At 39.1% G+C, this 16,400-nt stretch overlaps 1 protein-coding gene across 1 annotated transcript in view; it reads right to left on the reverse strand.

The window, feature by feature from the left end:
• PASD1 (PAS domain containing repressor 1) overlaps positions 1–16,400 on the reverse strand; it is a 70,042-nt gene that overhangs the window by 10,994 nt on the left and 42,648 nt on the right. The window contains exons 8-10 of the mRNA XM_042242340.1: positions 13,883–13,949; positions 6,456–6,582; positions 3,286–3,914 (exon numbers count right to left, since the gene is read on the reverse strand). Coding sequence (XP_042098274.1) covers positions 3,286–3,914; positions 6,456–6,582; positions 13,883–13,949 — 823 coding nt within the window. The remainder of the gene's footprint in view (positions 1–3,285; positions 3,915–6,455; positions 6,583–13,882; positions 13,950–16,400) is intronic.

Raw genomic sequence — 16,400 nt, forward strand, 5'->3', positions numbered from 1 at the left:
AAAGATATATGTAACCCTACGTTCACTGCAGCGCTATTTACAATAGCCAAGATATGGAAGCTATATAAATGTCCATCAAATGACAAATGAATAAAGATGGAGCATACATATCAATAACCTCAGATATGCAGATGACACCACCCTTATGGCAGAAAGTGGAGAGGAACTAAAAGCCTCTTGATGAAAGTGAAAGAGGAGAGCGAAAAAGTTGGCTTAAAGCTCAACATTCAGAAAACGAAGATCATGGCATCCAGTCCCATCACTTCATGGGAAATAGATGGGGAAACAGTGGAAACAGTGGCAGACTTTATTTTTGGGGGCTCCAAAATCACTGCAGATGGTGACTGCAGCCATGAAATTAAAAGACGCTTACTCCTTGGAAGAAAAGTTATGACCAACCTAGATAGTATATTCAAAGGCAGAGACATAACTTTGCCGACTAAGGTCCGTCTAGTCAAGGCTATGGTATTTCCTGTGGTCATGTATAGATGTGAGAGTTGGACTATAAAGAAAGCTGAGTGCCAAAGAATTGATGCTTTTGAACTGTGGTGTTGGAGAAGACTCTTGAGAGTCCCTTGGACTGCAAAGAGATCCAACCAGTCCATTCTGAAGGAGATCAGCCCTGAGATTTCTTTTGAAGGAATGATGCTAAAGTTGAAACTCCAGTACTTTGGCCACCTCATGAGAAGAGTTGAGTCATTGGAAAAGACTCTGATGCTGGGAAGGATTGGGGGCAGGAGGAGAAGGGGACGACAGAGGATGAGATGGGTGGATGGCATCACAGACTCGATGAACGTGAGTCTGAGTGAACTCCGGGAGATGGTGATGGACAGGGAGGCCTGGCATGCTGTGATTCATGGGGTCGCAAAGAGTCGGACACGACTGAGTGACTGAACTGAACTGAACTGAACTGATACATACAATTGAGATTCCCAGGTAGCACAATGGTAAAGGACCTATGCACCAATGCAGGAGATACAAGAGATGCAGGTTCAACTCCTGGGTTGGGAAGATCTCCTGGGGAAGGAAATGGCAATCCACTACAGTATTCTTGCTTGGAAAACTCCATGAACAGAGGAGCCTTGTGGGCTACAGTCCTTGGGATCACAAAGAGTCACACACCACTGAGCAACTGAGCACAGCACAGACATATAATTGGAATATTATATGTTATATGGAATATATATGTTCAGTCATTAAAAGGAATGAATCTTTGTCATTTGCAGCATCATGGGTGGACCAATAGTGTATAATGCTAAGTTAACTCGGAAAGAGAGAGACAAACACATTGATTTCACTTAAACATGAAAAGTAAAAAGCAAAGCAAATGAACAAGTAAGACAAATCAGAATCAGAGTCATAGATACAGAGAACAAACAGGTGGTTGCCAAAGGGGGCAAGAGTGAGGTATCAGAGTAAAAGATGAAGAGATTAAGAAGTACAAACTTTCAGCTACAAATTAAATGAGTCACAGATGTGAAAAGTACCGTGTGGGGAACATAGTCAATAATTATATATCTGTATGGTGACAGATGATAACTAGACTTATTGTCGTGATCATTTAAAAATGTATAAAAATATCAGACCACTGTGTTGTATACCAGGAACTAACATAGCGTTCTAGGTCAATTACACTGCAAAAACAAACTCATAGACAAAGAGATCAGATTTGTGATTAGCACAGGTGAGTGGGGGTGGTGGGGAAATGGATGAAGGCAGTCAAAAGATACAAACTCCAAGTTAAAGATAAATAAGTTACAAGGATGTAACATACAACATGATAAAAATATAGCTAACACTATTGTATATTATACATGAAAGCTGTTAAGAGATTAAATCCTAAGAGTTCTCATCACAAGGAAACAATCTTTTAAAATTTCCCTTCTCCAGCTTTTCTCCGTCTTCTGGTTATACTCCAGTCTGTCAGTCCATGGCACCCAGAAACAAGCCTATTACACTATCACAGGCAGAGCCAGGCTACACACATTGCTGATTATTTTGACCATTTTAAACAAAAGGTACATTTAAAGCTTAAAAAGAAAGTAACTCAAAGAAGAAGAGAAAGCTATCATCAGTGAAAGAAGAAGCACAACTTTCTAGCATGGTAGGGACATAAACAAAGACAAATGTATTTCTTCAGAAATTTTCTTTTATATAGCTCAAAGAATTTTCAGAGCAGTCTAAAAATCCCTGCAAGGCAAGCAGACCACTTCAAGTGGAGAAACTGAGGCTCAGGGATGTGCCAAGGTCACAATGCTGGGGCCAAAAAACAGTTGTTTTCTAGCCCTTGCTTCTTCTCATTAGAAGAGGATACCATCTAATGAAGAGACTCACCTAATGCTTGGTAGTTTTTGCGTACAATTCCACATGCTGCTGCTGCTGCTGCTAAGTTGCTTCAGTCGTGTCTGACTGTGCGACCCCATAGACAGCAGACCACCAGGCTCCCCCATCCCTGGGATTCTCCAGGCAAGAATACTGGAGTGGGTTGCCATGTGCTTCTCTACATAACAGACCATAAACTCATTATCTTGGCTGCCAATCCTGGTGACAATAATCCTTTCTAATATAAAGATAACCACCCAAACCTGTGGTTATGTAGATAAATTTGGGTGTAGAACAACAACAGAGTCATGAATCCAAATGTTTTGATTTGGCCTTGAACCATACATTGGTGCTGACAGTTGAACCTGGGATATATCTAACATTCTGACAATTCACTGGGGAGATCTAGCTTGTGGTGCAGAAGTATTGGTATGGGTAGGCAGGAAAACCATCCTCCCATGGGACAGTTAGCATCTCCTCACAAATAACAAGCAGAGTGCTTAAAAACAGTGCCTTTTGTTAGTAAATTTCATATTTGACTCAAACTTTCAAGTACAGAGTGTCTTTGGATATTTCACGTTAAAAGGAGAACAGTACTTCGTCTTACTTAAAGAACCTCCAATCTCCCTGTTGGCTAGGGCCCATTGGATTCTCAGCAGCATCAGAAAATCCAGTACAACAGAAATGGTGACACAATTTTAAAATAAACAAAGAGTGTGCTTTCTGCAAAGTGAAATTGAGCACAAGAGTGGACATTTGGGGCTTTTTAGAGATAGTGGTACAGATAGATATGTGGAGCAAGACTCCCAGAGCACCCGATCTCTGATATCAGCAGCCAAACTGGAGGACCAGTCTCTTGCTCCACCTGGTTCACCTGGTCTTCCTGGGTCTCTGGTACTGCTCATACTGCTGGTACTACTGGTCCCCCGGGCCCTTCTGATCCACCTGGCCCACCCTGCCTACCTGATACTCCTGCTCTTTCTGGTCCTCCTGGTCTTCTTGATCCTTCTGGTCCTCTTGGACTTCTTCCTGGCCCTCTTGGACTTCCTGCTGGCCCTCTTGGACTTCCTGCTGGCCCTCTTGGACTTCCTCCTGGTCTTCTTGGACTTCCTGCTGGCCCTCTTGGACTTCCTGCTGGCCTTCTTGGACTTCCTGCTGGCCCTCTTGGACTTCCTCCTGGTCTTCTTGGACTTCCTGCTGGCCCTCTTGGACTTCCTGCTGGCCCTCTTGGACTTTCTGCTGGCCCTCTTGGATTTCCTGCTGGCCCTCTTGGACTTCCTCCTGGTTTTCTTGGACTTCCTGCTGGCCCTTTTGGACTTCCTCCTGGCCCTCCTGGACTTCTTGCTGGCCCTCTTGGACTTCCTCCTGGCCCTCTTGGACTTCCTCCTGGTCTTCTTGGACTTCCTTCTGGTCCTCTTGGACTTCCTTCTGGTCCTCTTCATCTTCCTGGTCTTCCTGGTTCTCCTGGACATCCTCATCTGACTCTTCTCTCTCATCCATATCATCCACCTTGTGTACATGCCTCAACTCATACACATAAGTCACATGTCCCATCTCAGGTTCTGATTCAAAGCTCTGCCTTGAGTACATTTCTGAGGAAGAAAAGATTGGAATTCATAACAAAAAAGGCTAAATTACTAACATCCCAAAACAGATTACACAGATTTCTGTTTATTTCTTGTTATATATTATAGAAACAGGAAGGTACACTTTTACTCCATGTTATGGATTAGATGCACCAGGTACCAGGAGTAATTCAGGACATTATTTTAAAATCTGTTCACATTTGAAAATGAAGTAAAAGGAGGGAATGTCTCACTTTACCTCCATACACTCAAGCATAGGCAGGCACCCTACCCATTCACATTGTGTCTTTTCATTATAAAAGTTCTTTTGGCTCTGCTACTTGAATTTGGTATGTTTCAACTAATCAAATCAAATCAAACCTAGTCATAAAGCACTTCTGAAAAACTAGGTTCCCAAGCAGACAGGATCTTGGATCTGCCTGAAGTGCTCTTGGAGGTGGTGTGACATGACTTTCCTTCAGCAGCCCCCAGAACATTATTTGAATAATGCAAAATGATAGAATCATTTCAGTACAGAGTTTGGCAGTTCTCTTCATACACTCTTCCCATAGGACCCAGTAGTCCCACTCCCAAGAATTTACCCAAATGCTTTAAAAGTGTATAGGCACACAAAAAACCTCTATGCAAATGTTTTAGTAGTTCTATTTATAATCACCAAAAACTTGGAACCAATCCAGATGTTCTTCTTCAGATGAATTGGAAAAAAAAAAACAACAACAACAACAACAACCGTGGCGCATTCCTAAAATGAAGTACTACTTAGCAAGAAAAAAGGAATGAACCACTGATTCACACATTTGAATCTTATATGCATTTTGTTAACAGAGACAGGCCAAAAAGGTTAGACATTGTATGATTCTATTTACATGACATTCTGGTAAAAGGAAACCGGAGATCAATGGAGTAGAGATCAATGGTTGCCAGAGGATGAGGGACAGAGTTTGAGTTCAAAGAGGCAGAACAAAGGAATTTGGGAGGTGGCAGAGCTGTTCTGTTTGTACTGTGGTGGTAGATGTATGACCTTGCCTTTGTCAAGAACTGTACACCCCAAAGAGCAGATTTTACAATGTGTAAACTAAATTGGTCTTACACATTTTCAAAATCACAATCATGGTTCATGGACTTTGCCCATACTCCACCAAAAACAATTGGTTAGAAAGGATTTTTCTTCTTTTTAAAAAAATTTAATTAGAAGATAATTACTTAACAATATTGTGATGGCTTTTGCCATACATCAACGTGAATAGGCTATACGTATACCTATGTCCCCTCCCTCTTAAATGCCCCTCCCACATCCCTCCCCATCCCACGTCTCTAGGTTGTCACAGAGCACCACAGAGACTTTGGGTTCCCTGCATCATACAGCAAATTCCCACTGGCTATCTAGTGTACATAGATGTATGTATATGTTTCAATGGTATTCTTTCAAATCATCCCACACTCTCCTTCCCCTACTGTGTCCAAATGTCCATTCTTTATGTCTGTGTCTCCTTTGCTCTGCAAATAGGATCGTCAGTACTATCTTAGATTCCATATATATGTGTTAATATATGGTACTTGTCTTTCTCTTCGAAGGATTTTTTTAAACAAAGCTTTGAGATTGACAGCAATACTGGAAGAATTTTTAACTAGAATATTTCAAAAATACAGGCATTACTTCTATATATGGGGATTCTACAAGTTATCAATGATAAGATCAGCTAATTGGAGGACATGGTTTGCATTTTGCCTCCACCGTTGTTTTGTATTATATTTTTCATAAAATTATATTAATGAAATGTCTTTACTATTTAAACTTCTGTAGTAAACATCACTGTTTTTGAGAGACTATCACTTCACTCTTTAGTAACAATTCTTCTTATAGTACAGTGTTTTTTTAAAGAGATTTCTTTGGACTGCAATTAATATACAAAAAAGGCTGCATAAGTATGAAAAGATAAGGTGCTACTCCTCCAAGGACTGAGATCTAGCACCAATCTTTAGATCAAAATTAAATGGGAGATTTATAATGTTGGTTAGTTTCAGGTGTAAAGCAACATGATTCAGCTATATATATATATATATATATATATATATATATTCTTTTCCCATATAGGTTATTGCAGAGTATTGAGTAGAGTCCTCTGTTCTATACAGTAGGTTCTTATTAGTTATCTTTTTTTATGAATAGTAGTGTGTATATCTCAGTCCCAATCTCACAATTTATCCCTTCCCCATCCTTCCCCTTTGGTAACCATAATTTTGCTTTCTGTGTCTGTGAGTCCATTTTTATCTAGATTCCACATATTTCAATAAAAACTTAAAAAAATAAGTTGGAGATAATAATATCATCATTCCCAAACACTTGAACCATTGCTGAGATATTAATTTGCACTGCTCTCAAATCATCATTCACAAAAACTTACAGATGATGAAGAAAGTTACAGTTCACTTTTGTGATTTCACACCATTATAAACAGAACACTATCTCCATTTGAAAAACTAACTACTCTGTAGATCACTATTTTTCTTTTGATAGTCCTCATCCAAATGTTAAAATGTACCCACCAGGTGATGCAGGTATGCTTGGCAAGGACACTGTGTTGAAGTCATCAGACATAACAAAATTTTCATTAAAGGAGTCCATAGAATCTGATGATTCAGAAAGTTCAATCTCTATAGTATTTGCTGGTTCCTAGGAATTTCCAAAAGGGAAGGAGAAGATGACATTTCAATTTGGTGACAAAGAGATATATAAAATGACAGGAAACACAGGTAGAACACAAGCTTTGATATATTTTACATCATTTCTAACATTGTTTCAATAAATTGAATATCTAACAGAATTATCATGAAACATGTACTTGAAACAAATTGCTGGAAGGTAACAACAAGCAGAGATTATGGGTGTCATATGCTATCCAACATCAAAACGAAGAAGAGAAATATGGTATAGATGTGGTAAAAGCACAAGCATAAGAAAAATGTGTACCAATCGAAGGCTGTTGCTATACACACACACACACACATATGCACACACATACATATGTGTGTGTGCATTTCAAGGTGTTGGTTGCATGCTGGTTCAGAAAAGAGGGAAGGCTGTAAGAGAACTACCCTCCACTGATGGGGCCATTTTTCTACAGATCTTCCACATGCAGACTAGGTTTAGAGAAAGGAAAGGACAATTGGGGGCTGTTTAACCACGTCTCTCTTTTTTATACAAACTAAAGTTGAAAGTATTATTAACAAAAGTACCTTCACTATGTAGTAACAGAGAGATAGCAATGACCCTGGGGAGCTTCTAGTGCAAACTCCCCATTTGATAGTGTCAAAAACGAGCAGGTCATACAGTAAGTGAGTAGCAGAATGAGTGATATACTCCAGGGATTTCAAGCTCAGTCTAAGCTATCTGTTGTTTTAAACTATATACATTATATTCACACTTAGTGATCCACTTCCACTTACATAACAACTGGAACCTTTCTGAATAGGCTGGGGCTCACTGTTCATATGAAATTTAAGTACCTGGTTTATCAGTGAAATCTTGGAAATCTCTGCCAAAAGATTGTGTATGTGTTTGTGTGTTTGTTTTAGACTAGATTAACACATAGATGCATGCTCATTTTTTCTTAAGGAAGCTGATTGTTGGAGCACGTTCATCCAGATCAGGTCCCAGCATTTGAACTTCAGGAAACTATGCAACTTCACTGTTCAAGTACAGTGTTTTGTACCCTTCAAAATGAGCAATATGTTTCTGAGGATGTGTCAATCTTTTCATTACACTGAGAAAGATATTTGGCTGGGGAGATATTCAATAAGATATGATATGACCTCTCTTTCTCTGTCCTCTTGGTTCTGCTCTTTATCGTAGATATATAACAATTTAATCACTAGCTCCTTGTTTCCTGGGTGATTTTCAAGGGAAATATATATACTTGGATGTTAAGATGTCCATTTTTGTACGTTCATAATTTTTAGCCCATCAACAGAAATGCAGTGAGTTCAAATGATCTTAACTGATGGAACATGTACAGTAATAGTAAATGGCTTGGGAAAAAATGAAGCAAAGAAACAAAGCAAAGAATCTTTTTTGAATCTTTTTTCTTTACAATACTGTATTGGTTTTGCCATACATTGACATGAATCAGCCACGGGTGTACATGAGTTCCCAATCCTGAACCCCCTCCCACCTCCCACCCCACAGATTCATTTTTATTCCATAATTGTTTCCATGAATAATACATTAAAGGAATTAAAAGAGAAGCATGGCCTTTGAGGCTAGACATGGAGCAGGCTATCAATGCAACCTCCAAGACCTGATGCAACTGTGAACTAGAAATGAGTGTATATCTCAAGGGTGGGACTCCAGAAGTTTCTTCCCCAATTGTCAGATTTTCCCCGTAAGCTGGCTTAAAACTCAACATTCGAAAAATGAAGATCATGACATCCAGTCCCATCACTTCATGGCAAATAGATGGGGGAAACAGTGGAAACACTGACAGACTTTATTTTCTTGGGCTCCAAAATCACTGCAGATGGTGACTGCAGCCATGAAATTAAACAACATTTGCTCCTTGGAAGAAAAGCTATGATGAACCTAGACCGCATATTTAAAAGCAGAGACATTACTTTGCTGACAAAGGTCCATCTAGTCAAAGCAATGGTTTTTCTAGTAGTCATGTATGGATGTGAGAGTTGAACCATAAAGAAAGCTGAATGCTGAAGAACTGATGCTTTCAAACTGTGGTGTTGGAGAAGACTCTTGAGAGTCCCTTGGACTACAAGGAGATCAAACCAGTCCATACTAAAGGAAATCAGTCCTGAATATTCATTGGAAGGACTGATGCTGAAGCTGAAGCTCCAATCCTTTGGCTACCTGATGAGAAGGACTGACTCATTGGAAAAGACCCTGATGCTGGGAAAGATTGAAGGTGGGAGGAGAAGAGGATGACAGAGGATGAGATGGTTGGATGGCATCACCAACTCGATGGACATGAGTTTGAGCAAGCTCCAGGAGTTGGTGATGAACAGGGAAGCCTGGTGTGCTGCAATCCATGGGGTCGCAAAGAGTCAGACACGACTGAGCTACTGAACTGAACACTGTAGTTATAAAATCAATGAAAGAAACCTTCATGATTGCTCCCTGAGTCAGGTTTGTCCTGTCCTCCTCATTAATACATAGCTTGGGCAAAGTGCTTCCAAGTCTCACGTACACTACGATTCTCCTGCCCTACTCAGTCCCTGGTACAGGGTCAAAGCCAGCATCTTCTGAAGAATTGCCTGCCATCTCCAGGCACAATGGATTTGAGTGGGAAAACATTCTGAAAATGTACAAGCTCCAATTTTGCCAAAATGCCTATGTAGTGCAACACAGTTCAGGAGCAACAGATCTCTACAGATGGGTGACAGAATGTCAATAGCTGGCAACAACTCATCTAAACTCATCATTAAAATAAAGTCATTGGGACAGAGTCAATTCATGAGAATTTGCTTTGGATTAGCATTGATGCTACTACTTAAAGCCACTGCTGTTCAAACAGTGAAGTGGTGGTTTCGTGGAGAGAACTTTGTTCTCAATACTTTGCCTTGTTCTCAATTCCTTGCCAGTTAGAAAAGTGAAGTGAAAGTCACTCAGTCATGTCCAACTCTTTGCGACCCCATGGACTATACAGTCCATGGAATTCTCCAGGCCAGAATACTGGAGTGGGTACCCTTTCCCTTCTCCAGGGGATCGTCCCAACCCAGGGATCAAACCCAGGTCTCCCATATTGTAGGCAGATTCTTTACCAACTGAGCTATCAGGGAAGCCTTTTAGTAGCTGTTCTCAACAGAACCTGCTTTATTAAATATAACATAGTCCATAGTAACAGCCAACAGATCAAAATACTATGATACCTGGCAGGGACCAGGGTATGCTTTGTGTGGTTTTCTTCACTCTTCTTTTGCTTAGGTTCAGTTGAGATCCTTGAATCTCTGGGTTTACGGGTTTTATCAAATGTGGACAAATCTCTGACCATTATTATTTCAAATATTTTTTCTTGTGCTTCCCTCTACATTTCGGAGACTACATTTACATGTGCATTTGGCTACTTGAAAAGTTTCTAACAGCCAATTGATACACTTTCCTTTTTTCTTGTTCTTTTAAAACTTTTTTTCTCTTTATTTGGAGAATTTCTATTATAATGTCTTTAAATTTCCCAGTCTACAAAATCTGCAATGTTTAATCTGCCATCAGTCCCATCCAGTGTTGTTTTCATTGCTCGAATTTTATCTTGAGACTTTAACCCATCTTCCACATCTCTATTTGAAAATTTGAACATATGTAACACATATGTTAATATCCCTGTCCACTAATTCTAAAACCTGTATTGGATCTGGGTGAGTTTTTATTGATTGGGTTTTCCCTTCAATAAGAGTTACATATTATTGCTTTTTTAAATGCCTGGTAATCTTTGACTAAATGCCAAATATTGTTAATTTTATTTCTTGGGTATTGGATCATTTTGCATTCCTAGAAACACTCTTTGTTTTGGAATGTAGTTAAATTACCTAAAACAATTTGGCCCATTTGCTGTTGCTGTTGTTCAGTCAATCAGTCGTGTCCAACTCTTTGCAACCCCATGGACTGTAGTACACCAGGCTTCCCTGTCCTTCACCATCTCCCGGAGTTTACTCAAACTCATGTCCATTGAGTTGGTGATGCCATCCAACCATCTCATCCTCTGTCGTCCCCTTCTCTTCCTGCCTTCTATCTTTCCCAGAATCCAGTTCTTTTCTAATGAGTCGGCTTGCATCAGGTGGCCAAAGTATTGGCGCTTCAGCTTTAGCATCAGTCCCTCCAATGAATATTCAGGGTTGATTTCCTTTAGGATCCCTTTGGTCTTCCCTTAATGACTTGATAGAACCAGAGCAATAGTCAGCCTGGGGCTAACTTTCCCCCATAATTGAGGCAAGATCTCTCTGTGTACTCTTATGCCTCATGTCCTGTGTATTATGAGAATTTCCAGTGTGGCAGATAGAAACCGGAAGCATTACCGACCCTGTATGAATGCTGGCACTGTTTCCTTTAATTTCTTGAGTGGTTCTCTTCCCTCACAGATCCCCATAGCAACCTTCATCCATGCAGCCCTCTCCTCTCTGGTAATCTGCAAGCAACTTTAGACAATCTAGTCTTGCCTCAGTCTCCTCAGCTCAGGAATTCTACTGGGATCCCTGTGTGTCTTCCCTCTCGGCTACATGGCCTGGAATTTCGCTAGGTAGTAAGTTATGGCAATTGCAGGGCTCATTTCATTAATTTCCCATCTCTTAAGAGTCCCTGTCTTTTGTTGCCTTCTGTCCATTATCTTGAAAACTGTTACATCGTATTTTTTGTCTTTTATTTTTGGCTGTTTTGGGCAGGAAAGTCAATCTGGTCCCTGTTGCTCCATCTTGATTGGAAACACAAGTCCCTCAATACCATAGTATATTGTCCAGTTACTGAAATGACTAAATTTGAGACTGTCCAAAGACAGACTTTAGCAATAAGTGATAACCAAAGGAAATGGAGTAGCAGGCAAGCTATCGTTATAACAAAGTCAAAAACACAAGTGATGGTAGGCCAAGACTGAATGGAAATAGCAAAATTAAATAGCAATTGTACCATTGTGATAAGATTATAAGATTCTTAAAAAAAAAACTTACCTTTAAATGTTAAAATTACTTAGGTTTTATAAAGTTTATAAAGTGAGAGTTCTTTTTTAATCCAACTTTCCTCAAAACACTAAGTTGAAGGACTGGATTCTTCACACATAGCACACAACAGGTCCTGGGTAAGTATTTGTTGACAGACTGATGAAGTCAGGCTGTCAGCTATGTAGATGTCAGACTGATGGCCAGAGCTATATGGATGTCTTGGCCTCTTTTCCTAACATAACTGAAATTAGCTTGTGTATAAACAGAGCATTGTTCCACTTAAATTAACTTTCTTCTACCTAATTTCCTCGCTGTTTCATACCATCTTGAACAGAAAGCTGGGTTAAGCAGAGATACCTCTTCAGAAGGGAGACGTTTTATCTACATAGAAGTAGCTTATTGAATGAGCAAGAGTTAGAAAATATAATAGAAAAACCAGCACTTCATATTGAAAATACATGTTCATAGTATTTCCATATTACAGAAGAACTTAAATACTAAAAACACCTGCTGTCTGCACAGTCTCATGAATGTGAATACTTTTAAGCAAAATCACATGGAAGGCTGAAAGCCAAACTGACAGTCTACACATCCAACCTGTCAATATTGTTCTTTAAATCCCTTTACCAGACATTTGAAGAGTGCTATAAAAATAGACTGTTTTAACATACAATATTCTTTTGTGTATTTAATATTTATGAGCACCTACTATGTGCAGCCAGTACTATTCAAGGTGTTTGGTGACATGCTGATGAACATTACTACCCCTGCTCTCATAGAAGATTCATTCTATTGCAGGAATACAGACAATATCCTGAGATGGGTTTGGCTAAAAAGTTCATTCAGGTTTTTTGTAACATCATATGGAAAAACTCAAGTAAACTTTTTGTCCAGTTCAATAAATGCAGTTCCTTTGAGTGTTATCTAATCCTTATGAGGTAGCCTGGCAGAGATTATTACCACTCCCATTTTACACATAATGAAACTGAGGCTCCCCATGGTAAAATAACATTCCCCAGGTCACATAATTAATTGGTAAATAGCAGAATCAGGAATTGAGCTCTTATCTTCTGATACCCAAGCTGTCTTTTCTCCCTATAGTACTATCACCACCACAGTGAATCAGCCTAGTAGCTATGTTATATGCACCCATGGAGTAACAAGTAAGGTGAAAGACTATTCATTGGGGAAGGCTTCCTGGGATGGTTATTTGTTGTTATATATCTGTTTTTCTTGCACTTCGATCTTATCTCCCAGGCTAGAATTTAGATTATTGAGGGCAGACCCAAGTTTCATATTTCTATTCAGGTGTATCCCTATAGGGTTCTCTAGTGGAACGTCTGGTGAATGGATAATTGGATGATACATTTAATGGCTTAAGGAAAGGATGGGGGACAATTCACATTAATTATGGATTCATTCTACCCATAATGGGCAGAGGACTCTGCCATCTCATGAGTCTACTCACATAGCCTATAGGAGCAGGCTATAGGCTATATAACCTCTGATTTCAAAATGCATTCACAAGTCAAAAAGACTGAATGATGTCTGGCACAGAGGTTAGCTTAATTCTTTTTAAAGCTACTACAGGGACCATTCCAAGCATGGCTTTTACTGCTTCCAATAAGAAATAACTATAAAATGGCAACTATGGAATACCACTCATGTTCTATGTCCATATGGGATACTTCAAACTAAAAACCTTTATACATAGGTCGAGGGAGGCTGAAATTGTAACCCCAAAATGTGACTTGTTGGCATAAGAGTTATTTTGAGCTGGTTATTTCTAAGAAACAGCAGGCAGAGGAGGAGCTCTGAAAACCAATAGAAGTTACCCTTTTGTAAGATACATTTATATTTATAAAGGAAATCTCCATTTATAAGTGTGTCTCCCTTTCTGCACCAGGTAGAAAAGGATGACTCTTAGTTTCTAGAAACTTATTAATGCAGAAGGCCAGGACTTAAATCTGCAGAAAAACTTAACCCTTGTTTACTGTATCCCCACTACTGACTACCCACTCCCATCACCTTCTTTTATCTTAGCTGAATATGGTATTCAAGGTGGTGGCTTGAGTCATTTCAGAGAGTTATTCAATATTATTGGGTCTCTCCCATGTATATAAGAGATATATTAATATCCATTACTAAGCTTCCATTTGTCTTTCTCCTGTTAGTCCTGTCTTAATTACAGGTGCATCTTACCTGAGAACCTAGAAGGGTAGCAGGAAAATTCTTTTCTTCCCCCACCTTGGCCACACACATTAACTAAACAGTCAACATTATGGAAATGAGGCATGACTCTATATACTCAATGTACGTACCTCTGCATCAACAATTTCAATTTCTGAGGAATCCATTCCAAAACATCTTCTTTCCTCTTGAACACTCCTATAAATAGGTGAAAAGAGAGATGGTAAACACATCTCACTTGCCACTAAATTCTCTGTAATACAGTAAAAATGAGGTTCTGTTAAGAAAAACACCAAACACCCCACATGGCATCACTTGTGTTAAAACCCATGTTACTAAACCCAGATTTAATGCCTAACCTAACTGCAGTATCAGCCTTTACCAGCAGTGGAATCTTAATCAACCAGTTTGGAACTTCCTAGTCAGCACCAATTAGGTAATCTGTCACATGGTCCTTTCTATCCCCCAAAGGAAGAAGAATGTCCTGGCCCCAAAATAATCCTTTCTTCGATTTTGCTAGTAATTCCCTGGCCCCACTCCCCTTTCTATTAAAAAAACTTCCATTCTATATAACTCTTGGGATGCTGCCCAATTCATGAATCGCCTCATAAAGTCAATTAGATCTTCACATTTACTCAGTTAAATTTTGTTTTCTAACAATTCAAACAAGAAAAAAATCTCTTATTTTTCTTTTTTCTCTTTTTTCAAAAAAATTATTGATAATACTTATAGGCAAGTTGTGAAATATAGAACAAAGTTACATATAGTTCTACCATATATTACAATTATTTTGAAGTAGGTAAATTAAGATTTTTAGTTGGAGTTTCAATATCAAACACTCAAAATTTAATTGAATGGATATATAGAAAAGTAGAAGGATATAGTAGACCTGAAAAGCACTGTAAACCAATTAATTCAACACAGTTAAGATTTATACCATTTTCACAAAAGAGTAGGATACAAATTCTTTTAAATCCCCATAGACTATAAACTAAGAGACACTGGAACATATCCAGGGATGTAAACTAGGTGGTCTAAAGATATTGAAATCATAGAGTCTGTTCTCTTATCACTGTGGAATTATGTTAGAATTCAATATCAAAAGATATTTGAAAATAACCCACATATTTTCAAGTGCAATGTGACATTTACCAAAAGAGATCTTTGACTTAGCCATTGAAAGCATCAATAAAGTTAAAAGACTGAAAAAACCACAGAGGGTGACTGAAGAGAAGAAAGCATTTAAATGAGAAATTAGCATCAAAGATACTTAAAAAAACCCATGTATTTGAAAATTAAATGTCCACTTTTAAATGATGGGTGTATCTAAGAAGCCATAACAAGGAAAATTAGACCTGAAAATATAAAGAAATACTATTCATAAAAAAAGAAATTAACATATGATACACTAATATTAACTCTCTTATTTTTTTAATACATAACATCGTCAATCTGTGAGGTGTCACTTTTCCTACAGAGAAAGGAGTTCTGCACCATATTTATAATAAAGTAAGTCATATTTATAATAAAGTAAGGCTTCATCAATACGTGAACCATGAACTTCCAGATGTACAAGCTGGTTTTAGAAAAGGCAGAAGAACCAGAGATCAAATTGCCAACATCCGCTGGATCATGGAAAAAGCAAGAGAGTTCCAGAAAAACATCTATTTCTGCTTTATTGACTATGCCAAAGCCTTTGACTGTGCGGATCACAATAAACTGTGGAAAATTCTGAAAGGGATGGGAATACCAGACCACCTGACCTGCCTCTTGAGAAATCTGTATGCAGGTCAGGAAGCAACAGTTAGAACTGGACATGGAACAACAGACTGGTTCCAAATAGGAAAAGGAGTACGTCAAGGCTGTATATTGTCACCCTGCTTATTTAACTTATATGTAGAGTACATCATGAGAAACACTGGACTGGAAGAAGCACAAACTGGAATCAAGATTGCTGGGAGAAATATCAATAACTTCAGATACGCAGATGACACCATCCTTATGGCAGAAAGTGAAGAGGAACTAAATAGCCTCTTGATGAAAGTGAAAGAGGAGAGTGAAAATTTGGCTTAAAGCTCAACATTCAGAAAACGAAGGTCCTGGCATCTAGTCCCATCACTTCATGGGAAATAGATGGGGAAACAGTGGAAACAGTGGCAGACTTGACTTTTCTGGGCTCCAAAATCACTGCAGATGGTGATTGCAGCCATGAAATTAAAAGACGCTTACTCTTTGGAAGGAAAGTTATGACCAACCTAGATAGCATATTCAAAAGCAGAGACATTATTTTGCCGAGTAAGGTCCGTCTAGTCAAGGCTATGGTTTTCCCAGTGGTCATGTATGGATGTGAGAGTTGGACTGCTAAGAAAGCTGAGCACTGAAGAATTGATGCTTTTGAACTGTGGTGTTGGAGAAGACTCTTGAGAGTCCCTTGGATTGCAAGGAGAGCCAACCAGTCCATTCTAAAGGAGATCAGTCCTGGGTGTTCTTTAGAAGGAATGATGGTGAAGCTGAAACTCCAGTAATTTTGGCCACCTCATGCGAAGAGTTGACTCATTGGAAAAGACTCTAACGTTTGGAGGGATTGGGGGCAGGAGGAGAAGGGGACGACAGAGGATGAGATGGGTGAATGGCATCTCTGACTCGATG

The sequence above is a fragment of the Ovis aries genome, chromosome X (assembly GCF_016772045.2).
Source record: "Ovis aries strain OAR_USU_Benz2616 breed Rambouillet chromosome X, ARS-UI_Ramb_v3.0, whole genome shotgun sequence".
Classification (NCBI taxonomy): Eukaryota; Metazoa; Chordata; class Mammalia; order Artiodactyla; family Bovidae; genus Ovis; species Ovis aries.